This window comes from Oryza brachyantha, chromosome 6, assembly GCF_000231095.2.
Source record: "Oryza brachyantha chromosome 6, ObraRS2, whole genome shotgun sequence".
In the NCBI taxonomy this organism is placed as follows: domain Eukaryota; kingdom Viridiplantae; phylum Streptophyta; class Magnoliopsida; order Poales; family Poaceae; genus Oryza; species Oryza brachyantha.
This window is the reverse complement of record NC_023168.2, coordinates 197,593-216,386: the sequence shown is the minus strand read 5'-3', so window position 1 is coordinate 216,386 and position 18,794 is coordinate 197,593. Positions and strand designations below refer to the sequence as shown.

General features: G+C 39.5%; 2 protein-coding genes across 2 annotated transcripts; both read left to right on the top strand.

Annotated features, from left to right (window-relative positions):
- Nucleotides 1–1,092, top strand: LOC102720434 (L-lactate dehydrogenase B-like). The gene has a single exon (XM_006655619.2). The coding sequence runs from the start codon at nt 4–6 to the stop codon at nt 1,087–1,089; it is 1,086 nt and encodes a 361-aa protein (XP_006655682.2). The 5' UTR covers nt 1–3; the 3' UTR covers nt 1,090–1,092.
- Nucleotides 1,093–2,511: 1,419 nt separating this feature from the next.
- LOC102713002 (DNA-directed RNA polymerase III subunit 2) lies at nt 2,512–18,231 on the top strand. Its single transcript, XM_015838886.2, has 39 exons — nt 2,512–2,689; nt 3,180–3,292; nt 3,364–3,493; nt 3,578–3,699; nt 3,795–3,887; nt 4,090–4,156; nt 4,317–4,407; nt 4,482–4,534; nt 4,620–4,684; nt 6,759–6,864; nt 7,811–7,921; nt 8,108–8,167; nt 8,540–8,569; nt 8,791–8,841; nt 8,908–9,006; nt 9,402–9,461; nt 9,531–9,620; nt 10,270–10,371; nt 10,451–10,561; nt 10,669–10,785; nt 11,328–11,444; nt 11,524–11,604; nt 12,253–12,357; nt 12,432–12,512; nt 12,587–12,733; nt 12,826–12,870; nt 13,059–13,136; nt 13,207–13,346; nt 13,457–13,556; nt 13,814–13,935; nt 14,127–14,262; nt 14,345–14,475; nt 15,386–15,511; nt 15,587–15,642; nt 16,179–16,249; nt 16,635–16,719; nt 16,799–16,902; nt 17,322–17,450; nt 17,667–18,231. The coding sequence occupies exons 2-39, from the start codon at nt 3,261–3,263 to the stop codon at nt 17,715–17,717; spliced, it is 3,495 nt and encodes a 1,164-aa protein (XP_015694372.2). The 5' UTR covers nt 2,512–2,689; nt 3,180–3,260; the 3' UTR covers nt 17,718–18,231.
- The last annotated feature ends 563 nt before the right edge of the window (nt 18,232–18,794 follow it).

The following is an 18,794-nucleotide window of genomic DNA, read 5'->3' as shown; positions in this document are numbered from 1 at the left end:
AAGATGAAGAAGGCGTCGTCGTTGTCTGAGCTCGGGTTCGACGCCGATGGGCCGTCATTTTTCCGGCACCTGTCTCTGGCCGACGGCGACGGCGCGCTGCCCCGGCGGCGGCTCATCAAGATCTCGGTGATCGGCGCGGGCAACGTGGGGATGGCCATCGCGCAGACCATCCTGACGCAGGACCTCGCCGACGAGATCGTCCTGATCGACGCCGTCGCCGACAAGGTGCGTGGCGAGATGCTTGACCTGCAGCACGCGGCGGCGTTCCTCCCGCGCGTGAACATCGTGTCGGGCACCGACGTGTCGCTGACGAGGAGCTCGGACCTGGTGATCGTGACGGCGGGGGCGCGGCAGATCCCCGGCGAGACGCGGCTGAACCTGCTGCAGCGGAACGTGTCGCTGTTCAGGAGGATCGTGCCGGCGGCGGCGGAGGCGTCGCCGGAGTCGCTGCTGCTGATCGTGTCGAACCCGGTGGACGTGCTGACGTACGTGGCGTGGAAGCTGTCGGGGTTCCCGGCGAGCCGCGTCATCGGGTCCGGCACCAACCTGGACTCGTCCCGGTTCCGGTTCCTGCTGGCGGAGCACCTGGAGGTGAGCGCGCAGGACGTGCAGGCGTACATGGTCGGCGAGCACGGCGACAGCTCGGTGGCGCTGTGGTCGAGCATCAGCGTGGCGGGCATGCCGGTGCTAGCGCACCTGCAGAAGAACCACAGGTCGTCGGCGGCGAGCAAGACCAAGCAGTTCGACGAGGCGGCGCTGGAGGGGATCCGGCGGGCGGTGGTGGGCAGCGCCTACGAGGTCATCAAGCTCAAGGGCTACACCTCCTGGGCCATCGGCTACTCCGTCGCCAGCATTGCCTGGTCGCTCCTCCGCGACCAGCACCGCATCCACCCCGTCTCCGTGCTCGCCAAGGGCCTCGTCCGCGGCGTCCCCGCCGACCGCGAGCTCTTCCTCAGCCTGCCCGCTCGCCTCGGCCGCGCCGGCGTGCTGGGCGTCGCCGCCGAGCTCGTGCTCACCGACGAGGAGGAGAGGAGGCTCCGCATCTCCGCCGAAACGCTCTGGGGCTACTGCAACGCACTTGGCCTCTAATTCTATTCTTCTCTATATCTATATCTATTATTATTATCACAATCTACTACTACCTAATTAGTTATATTTTTATATATACTAACTACTATATATACTTATTAATATAATTAATTAAAACTTAATTATTACAAAACTACCTACACCGCTACTAATATATATGTTATTGTATAATAAACTACCCATCCTAGCTTTTATATATATATATATATATGGCCGGGCGCCGGTTTGTAATTTATTGCTATATTTTTTATCGTGTGATTGATTATTAGCTCCATTTGCCTCTGATTGAGCTAATATTATGTAACAGTACACACTGTTCTGTTGTACTTCCATGGATTCCATGAATGGATTAAATAAACTTGATTGAGAAATGTATATATATAACAATTATGTTCAACGTGTATACTATCACTATTTGAATTGGGCAGAGATCTCCATTAATTAATATATGGAAATTTTCATTATATATATATATAATTTGACAGGTCGATCCATGCACTGTCTTTGACATTCACATAAATCAAACATTAATTAATTAATTAATTAATTAGCACACGTACGTACGTGGTACATGTATGGAAGCCACGAAGAGGGTAGCCTAATTACATGTGGCAACCATGAACTCTCACACTGAGGTACGCACGTTTTATACGTGACTGATATGATGTCATATGGAAGGCAAGACAGTAACTTCAAAATTAATTACACACTGTTTAATGTGAAACGTATCATTTTTTTTTCATGAAGCCTTTGCGGGTTTATATCTTTTAAGCCATATATTATTTTTAATATTTGTTTGGACCACTGTACTCCACTCAAAATATATGACGGCACGAGTTTAATATCGAATATATTCAAATGTTTTGAAAGTAATTCGAATAGAATAAGTAAGTAAGTAATAACAAAAGTAAAATCCAATTTGGGCCACTTTGTTTCACTTTGTACCACACTTAAACCTATATATATTTTTTATTTTTTACATTATTGCAGTTTAGATCATCTTGAAAGTTTTTTCTTAGTATACCTAACCTTCGGTCAACAAATATATGAACTACACATATATACAAGTTCACCAGTATACTACAGCCAATGCATTTAAGGTCGTCGATGTGTACTGAAAAAGATCATATGGGTGTCAAATTCACATATTTCTAGGTGAAAAAAAAGTTTTAAAGGTGGTATAAATTAAGTGGAGGGTATTTTGTGTGGGCTGGGCCACGGGGGTTGGGCAGCGGGGTCTGGGATTTCTCCTCTCTCGCCCGCGCGCTAGGGTGGGTGGGCCCGTGAAAATCGGCCCAGTAGTAGAGAGGGAATGGCCCATCCAGCCCAGTAGAAAATTTAGGGCTTGCTGTTGGGAACAAAGCAACAGAGCAGCGGCGGCGGCGTCCCTCTCCCGGCCCGGCCTCGCGTTCGCGTCACGCCCGGCGGACGGTGTCCTTCCCGTCGCCACTCGCTCGCCCGCCCGCCCGCCGAGCACCCGGCGTCCGGCCACGCCCCGTTAACCCGTCGGCCCTCGCCCACCGCAGACGTGCAGTGGCGCCGTCCTGATCCCCGCCGCCAGCCTCCGCTCGGCACCCTAGCCTGTCTCTGTCTATACTGAGTAAGTGAACCCACCGTTAAATATTGCAATTTCAATTCCTAATTGAAATATAAAATATCCAATCCATTGCAATTGTAGTACTTCTCATGCTCAAATGAAAATTGAATGACTAAATGTGACATCTCGTTATTAACTTGTTATTATTGGATTTGTATTGGGCTATGTGATGATTTGTTGAATAATTGCTCACTCACATATATTGAAGAAGGTATATTCTCCAAAATTTGTGAGGAAGAGATAATAATTTTCTTCATGACTAAGAGAGAGCAAGTCTAAATAGTTGCCCTGCAATTTCCTATTCATATGTAACATGTTTTATACTTGAACTATCTATGTTGCATATGTTGTAGTATTTAAACATTTTGAATTAGCCGAGTACCGATGTTGTAAGATGTTATTTCTATATAATATCATATTTTAACTAAATTTGCACCTATACATTTAATTGTGGTGTTCAATTTTTTTATGTCGCGTCAACTTGCGCTGTTAGAGTTTGGACAGGACTACCCACTAAAAATTTCCTGGCTACGCCACTGCCGAGGAGGAGCGACATCCGCCAACGCCGTCCGTCATGACCGCTGCACTCGATCAAGTTATGGAAGGGTACACCCTCTCCTCTCTTCTCTTCTCCTGCTTGGCTGCTTCCGAATCCTCATTCTTCCTTGTGTTCCCAGTGCTGAAGATATGGCGGTGGCGGTGGCGGCAAAGGACCCCAACGCGCTGCCGTCGCCGACGTACAGGTCGCTTGCTGCACCGGTCAGCAACCCCGTCGACAAGTTCGCGCTCCTTCCCGCCTTCCTTAAGGTATTATTTATGCTGCACTCTTATCTGCCCGACTGCCCCTATCTCATCTCATCTCGTTTCTGCTTCTTCTTTGCTCCCCTCTAGGTTAGAGGCCTCGTTAAGGAGCACATCGACTCCTTCAATTACTTCATTACCAAGGGAATCAAGAACATTGTCAAGGCAAACAATCGCATCGAAGCGCGCAACAATCCCTCTATTTTCCTTAGGCAAGTTGCCTCACCCTGCAAATTTGCAACTCTTCTCTTTACCTACTCATTACATACATACTCTTATCTATTTTACATTCTTCATCTTCATGTAGATACGTTAATGTGAGGGTTGGTGTGCCCTCCGTACAAGTTGAATACATCGCCGAAAAGATCACTCCACACTTTTGCCGCCTTACCGATCGCACGTAAGCCTCCCTCCCGCTGCCCCATTTCCACCAATGTCTTGTAAATACATGCTCATAATTACCCTTCCATGACAATGAAAGCTGTCCACGACACACACACACACATATACTTATAAGTGCGCATGTTTTGTGCCAACTACAAGTTCCCCTCTCAGCTATCAGTTATCATGCTTGCTCTCAACATGTTCCTTTCTTCCTTCAGATACTCTGCTCCTGTGTTGGCTGATATTGAATACACTGTTGGAAAGCAGTATGAGCTGAAAAGGAAGGTAACTTGTCAATTGTCTTTTTTCAAGCACTCAATCTTCCCCCAACCCAACTGGAAATATACATGCTATTTATTTTGAATGCACATAACCATTGCAGCATCAAATGGTTGTTACATGCTTTAGCGCGTAAAGTAACTTATCTTCTGATTTCAATTTTCAGCCTCAATTCATCATCGGGTACTTGCCCATTATGCTTAGAAGTTATGCATGCGTTCTGAATGGCAGGGATGAAGCTGAATTAGCAAGATATGGTTAGTCATTTTTTTCTGGACACAACGATCATTTTATCTCGCTGGTTATTTGATGTTTCACCATGTGTATGTAGGCGAGTGCCCACTTGATCCTGGTGGTTACTTCATTGTTAAGGGAACTGAGAAGGTAATTAAATCTATTGAAACAATTTTCTCCAGCTTGTCATGCTGTTTTCGTTTTGACTTGTTTTTTGGTGCATGATGAATTTCAGGTCATTCTTATACAAGAACAGCTATCAAAGAATCGTATTATTATCGACACCGATAGTAAAAGAAGGTCTCACTCTTTGCTGAATAACTTATTTATGTACTGTGTCTACCTATGTTTCTAAGGTGTATCCTAGGTGATGGAAAGTTGTTCGATTAGACCTATTCAATTTTTTTAAATTTTTCTACCACTTACCATAATATTCTGGTATTTAGAGGGTTTGACAACTGTCATAAGCAACATCCATTCTGTGATTTCTGTCAAAATTTTCTCTTTCTGGGAATTCCCTTAAGCTGTTGTAACGTACATAGCTTGGGCAACTTAATTAAGTCGTACATTTGAAAAGACAGAATTCCTTCATGAAGGCAAAAGACAAACCTATGGTAAAAGAAGAAGGATATTAGTTTATCAATAGTAGTTTTATAAACTACACCTGTAATGATGTGGCACTAAAATCTACTATTGTTTGCTAACAAGTGATTCTGTTACCATAAGGCAGTATAGTTTCCATGGCTTGTGATAATGTAACCAAAATCTAGCATTGGTGATCGCAATAACAACAACAAAAACAACAACTTATCTTTGTGAATGTAGTGGATTTTTATGCCTTCTAAATTTCATTTAAGTTAAGTGTTACTTAGTGTGCCACCTTTATCATGGGGGATATTGTATAGTACCTTGTTTGTCCTGGATTTGGATGTTCAAACTTGTGGTTCAATGTCATGTTGCATGTTGAAATGTCTAAACAAGGACTTCACTCCTGTTATCATATTATAAAATGTTTAGAAACTATGCAAGTTCTGTCAGTTATTTCTTCTAGATCGCTGTGTTGGACAGTATCCAGCTGAATGATTTGATCTGTAATGGTGTCTAGTTGTCCCAGCCATGTTTAGTCTAGTGCTGTAGGCAACAATGCTCAATGTTTCTTAGCTACAGATGTCTGAGCATTTCCTGAATTATGGTACAGTTCAATGTTCTCTGATCGGCCGATCGGACCTGATCGCCATGGCACCGATCAGACCGATTAATCGTCGATCAGCCCGATTAATCAAGGCTGATCGGTACAGTACTATTGTACATTTACCGGAACATAAGAGCCCTATATACTATGTAGTGTGCTGCATAAAATGCAATAATAGAGGAATTATTTGATGGTTAGATGGTACATACCTTTGAGCTTTGATGTCTGAGCAATGTTGTCTGATCGGCTGATCGGACCTGATCGCCATGGCACCGATCAGGTCGATCAGGACGATTAATCGTCGATCAGCCCAATTAATCGAGGCTGATCGGTACAGTAGTACAGTATATTTACCGGAACATAATAATTCTATATACTATTTAGTGTGCACCATAATATGCAACAATAGAGATATTATTTGAGGGTTAGATGGTACTTACCTTTGAGGGAAAGAAACCCTACAAATAATGGGCCGGCTCAACTAAAATTCTAAGTGACAAAAGATTTTCTAGGCTGGCTCAAAACATCCTAATCGGCCTGATCGTTTGGAGCATCTGATCGGCCGATTGATCACCCCTGATCGCCGATTAATCGGATGATCAGAAACCTGATCGGCCTGATCGTTTAGAATGCCCTGATCGAGGTCAGGGGACCGATCAGCCCGATTAATCGCGATTAATCGGACGATCAGATAACATTGTGTCTGAGGGGGTGGGGGACTAAACAGTAAACACTACCTAGAATGGCCCAAAAGTCACAGGTTTGATCGGTTTGCTACTCCTTTCTGATCGCTGGATTGATCGCTGATCGGACCTAATCATCGGCTAATTGGACGATCAGAAACCTGATCATTCTGATCGTTTCGACTAGCCAAATCGAGGTCAGGGGACTGATTACCCGATTAATAGCGATTAATTTGGTACAGTTTATTTGTCATGTTATCAGATTTTAAGTTTGATTCAGGTAAGTAGTGTCAGAAACAGTTAATTTGTAATTTTAATAATCAAGATTAAACCCATAGCTTTTGAATTCTGTTCTTCACTTGTTTCTGGAGTTCTGTGAATGACATCTCAGTTCGTGTTCATTTTCTTGTATAGTTTAGACCCCTAGGGAAATGGGCTACAATTCAATACTTGTTGATTAGAATATTATGCCAAGCGACTTATATTTTCTGTCATGTAGGGTGATTGCATCTGTTACCAGCAGCACACATGAAATAAAAAGCAAAACTGTGATTTTTATGGAGAAGGAGAAGATTTATCTACAGTTGAATCAATTCACTAAGCCGGTATGTGTCTGGTGCTTTGTTAGAGGCCTGTTAACTTTTGTCCATTGCACATTACATCTTAATACTTGCCTAACCTATCCAAAATAAATTAATTGTCTATTTAATGAATTCTCTCACCTTGTTATTTTCTCAAATGCTATATGTAGTAACTAGTAAGTAATAACCAGGTACTGAGGGTGATATGATATTAGGTGATTTGGGATGTTTTCCCTTGATTCTAGCCATGGTGGAACGGCGGAAACAAGTGAGATAGAGATAGGATTGCAATACGTTTTGTGTAAGGAGCTTACTAGAAAGGCATATTTGAGGTGAAATCACGTTGGTTTGTTACTTGCGATACATTGGCTTGACAGAACCTGAAGAACCGTTATGATCTACCCAGCCATTTATATAAGTAGCCCAACCCCTGATATTTTAGACACCAGACAGGGTGGTAGGTGCTTATGCAATTACTCTTGTAGCACTCTTATGGCTGTGGCATGATAGCACATTTGTGCCCCCACTATGGCTTTCTAGTTTCTACAATCCCCCAGTTCCACCATAGTCATAGTGCGTGGTATGCAACAACACTTCATTCAAATAATGTTTCAAGTCTTCATAAAGCCCATTTGCAAAAATTTTACAAGTTGTAAAGCAACAATGTTCTTCCACTTCCAGATGTCCCTTGGACCCACCTGTCAGTGTTGTATGGAATGCTATTTTCCCAGTGCATACTAGAAAATCATTTTTCTTGAACTAGAACCTCCTTTTCCCCCCATTTGTTTCATGTGGTTTGACCTGGAGCCTACCTCAACTTTTTTGAGAGTAAAGAATGATGTTATTGTTGTTGTATGATCTGAATAACCTTCTGTTTCATTAATTTGGCACCTGACACTTGATGAATGTGCTCAAGAGTTAAGACCTTCTGGATGTTTCATGATCTAGTTCTAAGCTTGGAACTTTATAGATTCCTATAATAGTGGTTATGAAAGCGATGGGGATGGAAAGTGACCAAGAGGTTGTACAAATGGTTGGAAGAGATCCAAGATATGGAGATCTGCTATATCCATCTATTCAGGTATATCTCTTCAAGGTTTTCTCTTGAGAAGATTGGCGACTGTATAACTCTTTTGAACTAGTGTCAACTGTTCAATTTTTCTCATGTAGTCCAGATAACAACCATATGTCTTATCAACAGTTCATGTCATTATGTCATGTTTTCACATGAGCTGACAGCTATTTAAAATGTTAACATCTTTCGTAGGAATGTGCCTTTGAGAGAATCTATACACAGAAGCAAGCACTGCAGTACATGGATGATAAGGTGAAACATCAAAATGAAAAGCATATTTACTATCATCATTGAGTTAAAATGTTTATTGTGGTTTGAATGATGCATGAATTCAAAAGCATTAAATAGAATATACATAGTGAATATGTTTTAGTGGCATCCATGAATTCATTTCCAGGGAAGCATTAAATAGAAAGAGCACATTGAATACTCTTTTTGAGGCTATGTTTAAGTATCATCCGTTAATTCACTCCATAAAACAACTGAAGGATGTTATGGTTTTTTCCTTTTCATTTTTTCAAACTGGCAGTGTATTTAGCAGAAAAAAAAATTTAATCTTGCTATTTAGTTGTTTATATGTATTGAATGTGGATCTGTACTGATATTGTGGGGTATTCTTTCTAGGTGATGTATCCTGGTACAGGAAATCAGAAGGTATATTTTCCTCTCTCCTCTTACATATTGTTGATCATTAAAAATATATATATGCTGAAATATAAAATTTCCAGATTTATGTTTTGAAACTGACTATTAGAGACTACATGCGTCAAACTGTGATTTCATGTTACTCCTAGACATTAAGTTACTGCCTCCATTACATGTATCAAACTTTGCTTTGAAAATTATCTACATTCCCTTCTGTTTCTCATTTTCAGGAAGGTCGTTCAAAATCAATCCTTCGTGATGTTTTTGTTGCACATGTTCCGGTAAGATAAATTACCTAGGTTTGCAGCCAAAGTCTTTTCTCGCACGCATGACCAACTCTCCTATAGGTTAACAGCGGGAATTTCCGACCAAAGTGCATATACACAGCTGTTATGTTAAGGCGCATGATGGATGCAATCTTGAATGCTGACACCTTTGATGACAAGGTGAGTTTGCTTGTGCATTGTCTATGAAAATTTTTCCATCTACCATAAGCCATATATTTCCCTCTCATCAATGCCTTTTAAGAAATGAAAATGTATCTATATATTGACGTGGTCTATAGAAGAATTAACTTGGCTACCTTAATCATGGCTTCTTTGACTTATGAGCTACTATGCTCCATTTGATGGTCTCAATACTATAAACCTAATGAATCAAGTGGCAATATTCTTCAATTTCGGACATTGGTCAACAGCATAGGTTTCTGAATCGAGCAGCAACATATGAAGTTAGGAGAGTAGGGGTGGTCCTCCAGCACCACATGCTTCAAAAAATTATTTATACTCATTTGATAGATCATATATTCATCAGACATCATTTGTTGTTGATTTTATTCCAGGATTATGTAGGAAATAAGAGGCTAGAGCTGTCTGGTCAACTAATATCCCTGCTTTTTGAGGTATTTTTTCTTCTCTTATTGTTTCAGTAGATGTCATTTGTTATGTTCTCACATCATTCCTTCATGAAGGATTTGTTCAAAACTATGAATTCCAATGCTGTGGAGCTTATGAACAGAACAAGTGAAAGGATCCATTCTAGCCCATTGGATTTAAGCCTGGTATGAGAATCTTATGCATATATAGATGGATCATTTTCTGTTTGACAGTGACATACTTTGACAGTGCACTCAATCCATTTTTCACTATTTTCTTTGAACAAATTCTCTTTATAATCCAATTTGACACAGCTTTTCATGGTAGTTTACGTTACCCTCAGGTTGAGGGGATTTTTTTTTTCATTGGTAATTTTGCTAACCTTCTAACTTTGACATCTGGAAGTGCCTTGAAAACTACAAAGGAGTGCAAGACAATTTGCCATTTCAAATTAACTAACCTTATTCTATGCTGTTGAGATCCGTGTGCCTAGTGGTGTGAGTTGGGGGGGGTGGGGGTGGAGGCACTTATTGGTCATTTATTTACAACTTTGCAAGAGAAACTTTCATCCCATACATTCATACTTAGTAGTGATCCCATACATTCATACTTAGTAGTGTGCTGGTGCAGCTTATTCCTTGTGTAGGTGTTTACTAATATGGACAAGAAATATTAATTACCCTTTTGTTATTACTGTGCATATTATATTGACATGAATTTGTTTTCCTGTCTAGACTACAAAGAAGTATGTTGTAAGCTATAAAATCTTTGAAAGTATGAAGCACTTTGTGATGCTCATGGTGTCTTAACTGTATTTTTTTCATTATTCTGCAGCATATAAAGGAAAATATCATAACCCATGGTTTAGAGAGGGCTATTTCCACAGGAAATTGGGATATTAAACGATTTAGGATGCATAGAAAAGGTGTATCACAGGTATCTATTCATTTACTAGTTTTATTCTCCTCTTTTCTACAGATCTTATGCGGTTCTATTTCATAATTTTTTTATGCAGGTTCTTTCAAGACTATCCTACATGGCATCTTTAGGCTATATGACAAGGATAACACCACAATTTGAGAAGACCCGGAAAACAAGTGGACCACGTGCTTTGCAGCCTAGTCAGGTGGGTATAAAATGGTTATGATGTTTGTATTTCAGAAAGAGGCAGCACATGTCATAATTTAAGTTTTGTCTATCATGTTATAAATTTAATATTCTTTACTATCACAGTGGGGTATGCTTTGTCCATGTGATACTCCTGAAGGTGAGGCTTGTGGGTTGACAAAAAATTTAGCTCTGTTGACCCACGTTACAACAGATCAAGAGGAAGGCCCACTTATGAATCTGGTATGTCTTCTCCTAATTCAGTTTTTTTGGGTTGTGTGTGTGTTTATTTATTATTTTGTTGTTGTTGTTGGGGTGTGGTGTGGGGGCGGTTGGGGTGTTCTATGTTTCTTTGTGTTTTGTGCACATGTGACCATGTCTACTCATTTATGTTGTGTGAAGTGTAAACCTTTTGTGTGTGCCCTATATTGTTCTAGTATTGTTGAACTGGTATTATCTTTATTGTTCCTTTGCATATTCTTTTTTCATGATATTTGACGATTTAAGATAGCTGATGAATCTTTAATGCCTTTGGATTTTGTAATCAAGAAAATAGAAGTGTGCTGGAATTATTCCCTAAACTGAATAGATTCTACTGCAATGCACAGGACAACAACCATCTTCTCCTTGATCACTTCATTTTCATTCCTATTTAACTCTAGTTGAAACTGCCTTGATACTTCCTTTATTTACTCACTTCCACTGCATCCTTTGATATATGATTTAAGTGTAACTTTTCTGCATAATCTTATATATTTTACTTTTTTATGTTATTCTTTTACTAGTGTTATAGTCTAGGAGTGGAAGATTTATCACTTCTGTCTGGAGAAGAAATTCATGCACCGGGTTCATATTTGGTCATGTTCAATGGATTAATACTGGGGAAACACAGACAGCCTCAGGTCTTGCTCAGTATAAACCTCATGTTTGTGTTATTTGACATTTTTTATTTTCATTAAGCTTCCCATGTTTGCTTTCCAGAGATTTGCTAATGCTATGAGAAAACTGCGTCGTTCGGGTATAATTGGAGAGTTCGTAAGCATTTTTGTAAATGAGAAGCAGGTATTGTTCATTTTCTTGATTATTACTACTTGCTGGAATATTTTTAGCATAATGGTTATGAAGACCGTGGCTAGCAACTGATAATTAATGGAAAAACCTATGTTCTAATCAAAATTTGTATTTATTAGTTCTGACTTTCCTCAAAGGAATGGATCACCATTATAAGCTTATTTTCACTACCATAATTTGATGTGAAAGAATATTGTGGACCCTTAAGATATTTTGAACTACAAAGGTATCCGTATTTTGGGACGGAGGGAGTTATTGTCACTTAATTTGAAAAGTGGATTAAATCAGGCTTGCATTGGTGAATTATCTTTGATACATGTTTCCTATTTGATGTCTTTCCCTCCAAATGGGATAAAATCTGTTAAACCACCTCTAGATCTTGTGACAGCTAAATTTGTGGAGCTAGAATGGTTATATTCTCATTTTGCTGGGTTAGGTTTCTCACTGGACCAGTAATGTGCTGTCTGTACATACTACATACACATCTTATGAAACTGCAGACAGGACAATAAACATACCATTTATGCTGTTCACTTTGGAAGAAGTATAGTCCTGTTGGTTGTTTAACTGTGACCAGGACCTTTTTTTGTTAAAAGAAAACTGTGTTGGACTTGCTGATTTTGTCACTGTTTTTTGTAGCATTGCATTCACATTGCTTCTGATGGTGGCCGTGTTTGTCGCCCACTTATAATTGCTGATAAGGGGATATCAAGGGTCAAGGAACATCATATGAAAGAACTGAGAGTTAGCAATCTGCGCGTTTGTTTTTCTATTATCATTTGTTTATTCCTAATCTCACATCATGTTTTATCTTCTAGGATGGTATTCGTTCATTTGATGATTTTCTGCGTGATGGATTAATCGAATATCTTGACGTCAATGAAGAAAACAATGCATTGGTATATCAGGATTCTTTTGTCTTCTATGTGGTTTATTTTTCTTATTGATATTGTGTTTGTGATGATTCAAACAGATTGCACTGTATGAGCATGAGGATCAGGATAATGTTCAAAGAAGCAGTATCACACATATTGAAATAGAGCCATTGACTATCTTGGGAGTTGTAGCTGGACTTATTCCCTATCCACATCATAACCAGTCTCCCCGTAACACATATCAGGCAAGGATGCAGATTGTTAATACGTGTATGTGTGTGTGTGTGTGTGTCAACATTTTTAGGATTATATTTTAATCACAGTTACTTGTTTGCAGTGTGCTATGGGTAAGCAAGCGATGGGAAATGTTGCGTATAATCAGGCAAGAAGCTGATTGACTCTTTTTATAAGTAAATGCTGCGAAGTTTTTTTTGTTTGTTTCTTTACAGAAAAAAAATCTGGATTTTGGATAAAACTACTTTTATTATGCATAATGTTTGACTTAATTGTGGTGTTGTGTTCTGGCATTTGTTCTGAGATGCAACTGTGTTTCTTTGAAATGTGCTGCAGTTATTCCGAGCAGATTCTCTACTCTATTTACTAGTGTATGCGCAGCGTCCCCTCCTTACAACAAAAACTATTGAGTTGGTTCGTCCTCACTTCTTTTCCTTGTAAAAGTATGTCAGTGTGCTGTATATTTACCTGCAAATGTTTTCAGGTTGGATATGATAAGCTCGGGGCTGGGCAGAATGCAACTGTTGCTGTCATGAGTTATAGTGGATATGATATTGAAGATGCAATTGTAATGAACAAATCCTCCCTTGACCGAGGTTTTGGTCGTTGCATAGCGATGAAAAAGTAATGTTATACTTGAAATAACAATGCTCTTTTACTTGCTCTCGTTTAGGAGCTTGCATGTAGTATTGTTGTATTCATTTATATAGTTGTATTTGGTTTTTATCCTGCAGGTACACTGTGACAAAGGAGAAGTATGAGGGTGGTTATTCAGACAGGATTGTTAAGCCCCAGAGGGATAAAGATGGTTCTCTGTTAAAGCAGAACATGCGGGTACAAAATATAATTGATTCTAGTCGTTGTTCTGAGATTTTCTTGTGCCCACTTTTTCTTAGAACAATGGTTCATTGTGTGTGTGTGAGAGAGAGGGGTGGGGGGGGGGGGGAGTGAGAGAGAGACCCATCCATCCCATTTAGATCTGCAAAAGGAGCACTCAGTTTACCTTTGACTTTTATACTTTATTTAAGGGGATGCTATATTTTTATGTATTTTTATGATAACTTGTAAAGAAAAGGGGAACTTTTTTACAGGCATTAGATGAAGATGGGTTTGCTGCACCAGGTCTTATAATACGTAATCATGATATCTATGTGAACAAGCAAACTCCCAAAAGTACCAAGAGGGATTCTGGTGGTGCTCAGTTAACAGACAGGTGAGTTTCATTTCTTGTGTTTCTGTAATGGGGGACTTGAGTTGTGCCAATTATTTCCCACTCATATGTCGATGACGTGTGTGGCCAGAACCACATGGCGGCGAGATTAGGGTGGTGAATCCTCAAATGTCACTAGTGAGGGGTGGCAAATCCTTTGGCTTAAATGCTTTGCTTTATTGCTTACTTACCAGGGACTATAAGGACTCGCCCGCTGTCTACAAAGGTGTTGATGGTGAGACTACTGTTGTAGATCGTGTAATGCTTTGTTCAGATACAGATGAGAAATTAATCATCAAGTGTATTATCCGTCACACTAGGAGGCCAGAGGTATGACTTTCTTTTTGTTGAATTTCGTTGATTACATCTCCAGAGATGAATGTAAAACTCGGAATGTCTATTTGTGATCCAGGTTGGTGACAAATTCAGCAGTAGACATGGACAAAAAGGTGTTTGTGGTACCATTGTTCAGCAGGAAGACTTCCCCTTCTCTGAGAGAGGAGTATGCCCTGATTTGATTATGAATCCCCATGGATTTCCAAGGTTTTATATTTTCTTTGGTTATATTCTATGCCTATTTCATTTTTCTTGTGATTTTCTTAACCTGCTATCATAATTCTACATACAAATATATTGTTAATCCATTCTTCATGACAAATCTACTGATACAATTATTACTGCCATGTGTATTATACTACCTTCGCTTCACAATGTAAGACTCTCTGGTATTGCCTGGACATATATACAAACAATATAACTTAATCAATAGATGAATCTAGGCATAGCTAAAACGTCTTATATTATGAAATGGAGGGAGTATTATATTAGGGTCAAAATTGAAATGGTCGATGACACAAATTTTAGGCCACAAAAAGGAACAGAGTATATGTCTTTCTGGAACCATTTAGTTGGTAAAGTTTTTGTTCATGCCTTGTGCAACTCTGTTCAGCAATTCTGGTAGTAATAGTTCCAGCAGATCCACTGTGGAAGCTGTAGTTCTCTATTTTTGTTATTGAAACATGTAAAGCAGTTCAGAGTCGGAGTGTCGGACACTCATGATAGTAGGTCTGTTTTGGTATATACGAGTCACTTTTCATGTTCCGAATTTGAAGATACTCATCCTAGTATCCTAGGGGACTCTGGTGTTCCTAATGCTGGAACTAGTTAACTGGGACGCTACATTGCTTCTGAGCAATTGTGAAAGATATGAGTTGTGCACATGATTATGACACTTTTAGATGCAAGATAAACCTGTCCAAAAGAGGTTTACCAGCCTTACATTAAATTCTGCACCAGCACTAGAGGGTTATATTAACAATGAGCAATCAGGCATGCTTAAAACCATTATAGCATCAAATTCTGATAGTTTATTACATTAGTTAGTGTGCTCCTAACCTTGTAACGTTTTGTGCGATAATGTTTATCTAGATTGACTGACTATCTTGCACACCAGTCGAATGACGATAGGTAAAATGATTGAACTTCTTGGGGGGAAGGCTGGTCTGTCTTGCGGTCAATTTCATTATGGCAGTGCATTTGGAGAATCAAGTGGTACTGCTGATAAGGTTGAAGATATAAGGTACTCTTCCATCATGGTAATGCTGGTAATTTTGTTTACAATAGTTCTGTAACATTCCTTTTGTTTGCAAATCAGCCTTACTCTGATAAAGCATGGCTTCAGCTATAATGGAAAAGATCTCTTGTACTCAGGTTAGTTTTTCTTTTATAGTATAAAATTCATAATCTTTAAATTTCCATCTTAGTTGAACTTTGTACAGACTATATTCCCGTGAAACTAAAATCCATGGTGCTGAAGCTAGTAATCAAATAAAACAAGTTATGGCTGCTTTTTAACTAAAAATTACTAGGATTCACTTGGTTGATGTTTATATAAGTGCCAAATATGCAATACTTAGCTCTCATCTCAGTAGCAAAAAAGAGTGGGGGTTAGCTTACTATAAGCTTTACCACTGTTTTCTAGAAAAAAAATTGTGGCCAGATTTTGGCCCTCAAAGCTCCCTATTGTATGCATATATATGTTTGAGTGTGTAGTTAGCTACCTTTTGTAAGCATCCTGAAAGTTCAAAACTTGAATCATTTTTCCTTTTAAGAAAACATTTCTAAAAAAAGAAAGTTTGGATCCATTTAGTTGTTTTCTTACCCCTGGCAACTTCTCCCCTTTGCGCTTTTGTTTATATGTTTTGTGTGGGTGCAGACTGTTCCTTAGAGCATTTTCTGTCTTTCAGGAATTTTAGGCAATCCTTGCCAGTCATATATATTCATGGGGCCCATCTACTACCAGAAGTTGAAGCACATGGTAGGCATCCATTTTTTTGACTTATTTCCTTTTACTTGGCTTTAAACCGAGGCTTCATGCATGAAGTGTAGCATAAGTTTATATGAACAAAGTACACAGATCTCAAGTCTTGGACTAGTGAATTACAATTTCAAAAGGTAGATAGCAAGGATATAAAGAAGTAAATGAATCATATGAAAACCTTAGGGCCACAGTCTTAAATTTGTTTGAAAAAAATTTCTAAAACACCTTGGCATAACCACTTTTTTTTTTCTGGTTTGGGGGGGGGGGGGTGGTTCCTGGGTTTCTTCAACCTAATAGGGGCCTGCGAATGCCTTTTCAGGTTGCCTGAGGTTGTATTATTTTATAGTTCTATAAATAGTTTCGTACATATGGATTTCTGCAGGTCCTTGATAAGATGCATGCTCGAGCTAGTGGACCACGAGTATTGCTGACCCGTCAACCTACTGAAGGGCGAAGCCGTGATGGAGGTTTTACATTTTAAGCACCGTGGAGTCTATTACCTTCTGTCTGTCTCATCTCCTGACATTTTTTCTTGTATTTTCATAGGCCTACGTCTTGGTGAAATGGAGCGTGACTGTTTAATCGCATACGGTGCTAGCATGCTAATCTTTGAACGCCTACTAATATCGAGTGATCCATATCAAGTGCAGGTAATCTTTGAAGTAGTTTGTGGTTCTCTGTAGGCTGGAATGGCCATTTAATAGCTAGCTGTGCCTCTGTCTATTCTATAGGGTATGCAATTATGCATATCTTGTAGCCCATTGCAATTTCCAAGTCCAATTGGCTTAACAATAATTAAAGCCTGTGTTTTCACTGGTTAGATAAGCCTGGAAGTAAACAATTTTATAGGCAACATTTTGTTGCAACGTTTCAGATGTTTTAAAACCTTTCTTTTAGCAGGTTGCATTATGTTAGTATTTGAGATCTGTTAAGCAGCTTACTTGGCCAATTGTTGGCAACCATCTTGGGAACTAAAGAAAATGTGCATCATGAGGAGTTCTTTTGCCAATGGTGTTAGTTGAATTGACAAAACATTCATGTGTCTTTTGTGGTTGTTTATGGCCTCCAGGTTTGCAGAAAATGTGGCCTGTTAGGCTATTACAATCATAAGCTGAAGGCTTCCTACTGTTCCATGTGCAAAAATGGAGAAAATATGGCCAAGATGAGGATGCCGTATGCTTGCAAGCTTTTATTCCAGGTACTGCAGCAGGGGAAGTGAAGATGGTTCCTTTGGGCGTTCATCTTAATAGTTTTAATGAGCCTTGCGAAGATTTTACAGGCTCAAATGCTTGCCTGTTTTCTGTTGCTCAAATATACTCCCAGCATAATGTGTCTTAAGTGCAGGCATTCAGAGCTCGTAGTCCTTGACGATACATATAACTTAATTTGGTCCTTTTTTTCCCCTCATTTTCAGGAACTGCAAGCAATGAACGTTGTTCCACGCTTGAAGTTAACCGAAGGATAACTTGAAAATGTAGATGGTCAACCACTGTTGATTTTCGATGTTTATGAAGAAGGGGGATGATAGAAGCCTTCCAGGTGAATCAGCCTTTTGCAGCAAGAAGCAAGAAAGCAAGCTGGACGATTCAGAATTCAGGATATGTTTGATTCTGTACAGAAGAGGGAGGTAGGTTAGACTTGTTGCTACCAGGGACAGAGAAGCATGGCAGCCAAGGGCATCACATGAGCTTGTACAGTGTAAACGCTTTACTTGCTTTTTGCATGTCAATTTGCTACTAGCAATCAGAATTACAAATAAGATCGCCATGCATCCAGCTGCTTGATTTGCTAGCAAGTGATGTAGTATACAGTATTATATAGTGGTAGTAAACTACTGTCTCCGTTTCATACTCCGTTTCATATGGTAATTCTTTCATGCCTTGTTATATATTTTATATATGTGTCTAAATTCATTACCATCTATATGAATATGAATCTAGATAATGCTGTAAAGATTTACACTGAAACGAGGGAGCACAAGCTACTAGTGTACGTTCGTATGTTGCGATGCTGGTCCTCTGATGTGTGCTTTGGGCTGTGGCGGCAGCATTTTTCCTTTCTCCATAGCGCATTTTTCATGGACGAGACGAGGTCACATAGCTTGAAAGTAAAAAAGAGACACGTGGAAATATTTTTTTCATCTTCTCTTTCCTGCCCTTTGTAGAAGCACTATTCCTACTTCCGTCAAGGATTATGTTATTTTAAAGAGATTAAGGTTGAAGAGAAGAAACAAGGGATCAATTTCGTTCTTAGCTCTATTTTGATGTCTATATTGATTTTGCTCTTATTTCATTTTTGTCTATGTTTTTTGAGCTGTTGTCCATTCGAAAGAGAGGCAAACCGTGGCTTTAGTTTAAAAACCAGGGGCAATTTTTTTAAAAAACTAAAAATAGAGGCAAAATTATATTAGACATCAAAACAAGGATAAGAATAAAATTGCCCCAAAAACCAAATAATTGAGTGAGAATCTGAGATGGAATGAGATCGAGAATAGCAAATATTAAATTATCAGGCCAAAATAAATTGCGTAAAGTGGTCAACT

Bases quoted from the DNA above. Each gene is read 5' to 3' on its own strand.
- LOC102720434 (XM_006655619.2), top strand. From the start codon at position 4: ATGAAGAAGGCGTCGTCGTTGTCTGAGCTCGGGTTCGACGCCGATGGG.
- LOC102713002 (XM_015838886.2), top strand. From the start codon at position 3,261: ATGACCGCTGCACTCGATCAAGTTATGGAAGG. The intron at 12,871-13,058 runs GCAAGAAGCTGA...AATGTGCTGCAG, and splicing joins GAAATGTTGCGTATAATCAG to TTATTCCGAGCAGATTCTCT. The intron at 16,250-16,634 runs GTAGGCATCCAT...GGATTTCTGCAG, and splicing joins ACCAGAAGTTGAAGCACATG to GTCCTTGATAAGATGCATGC.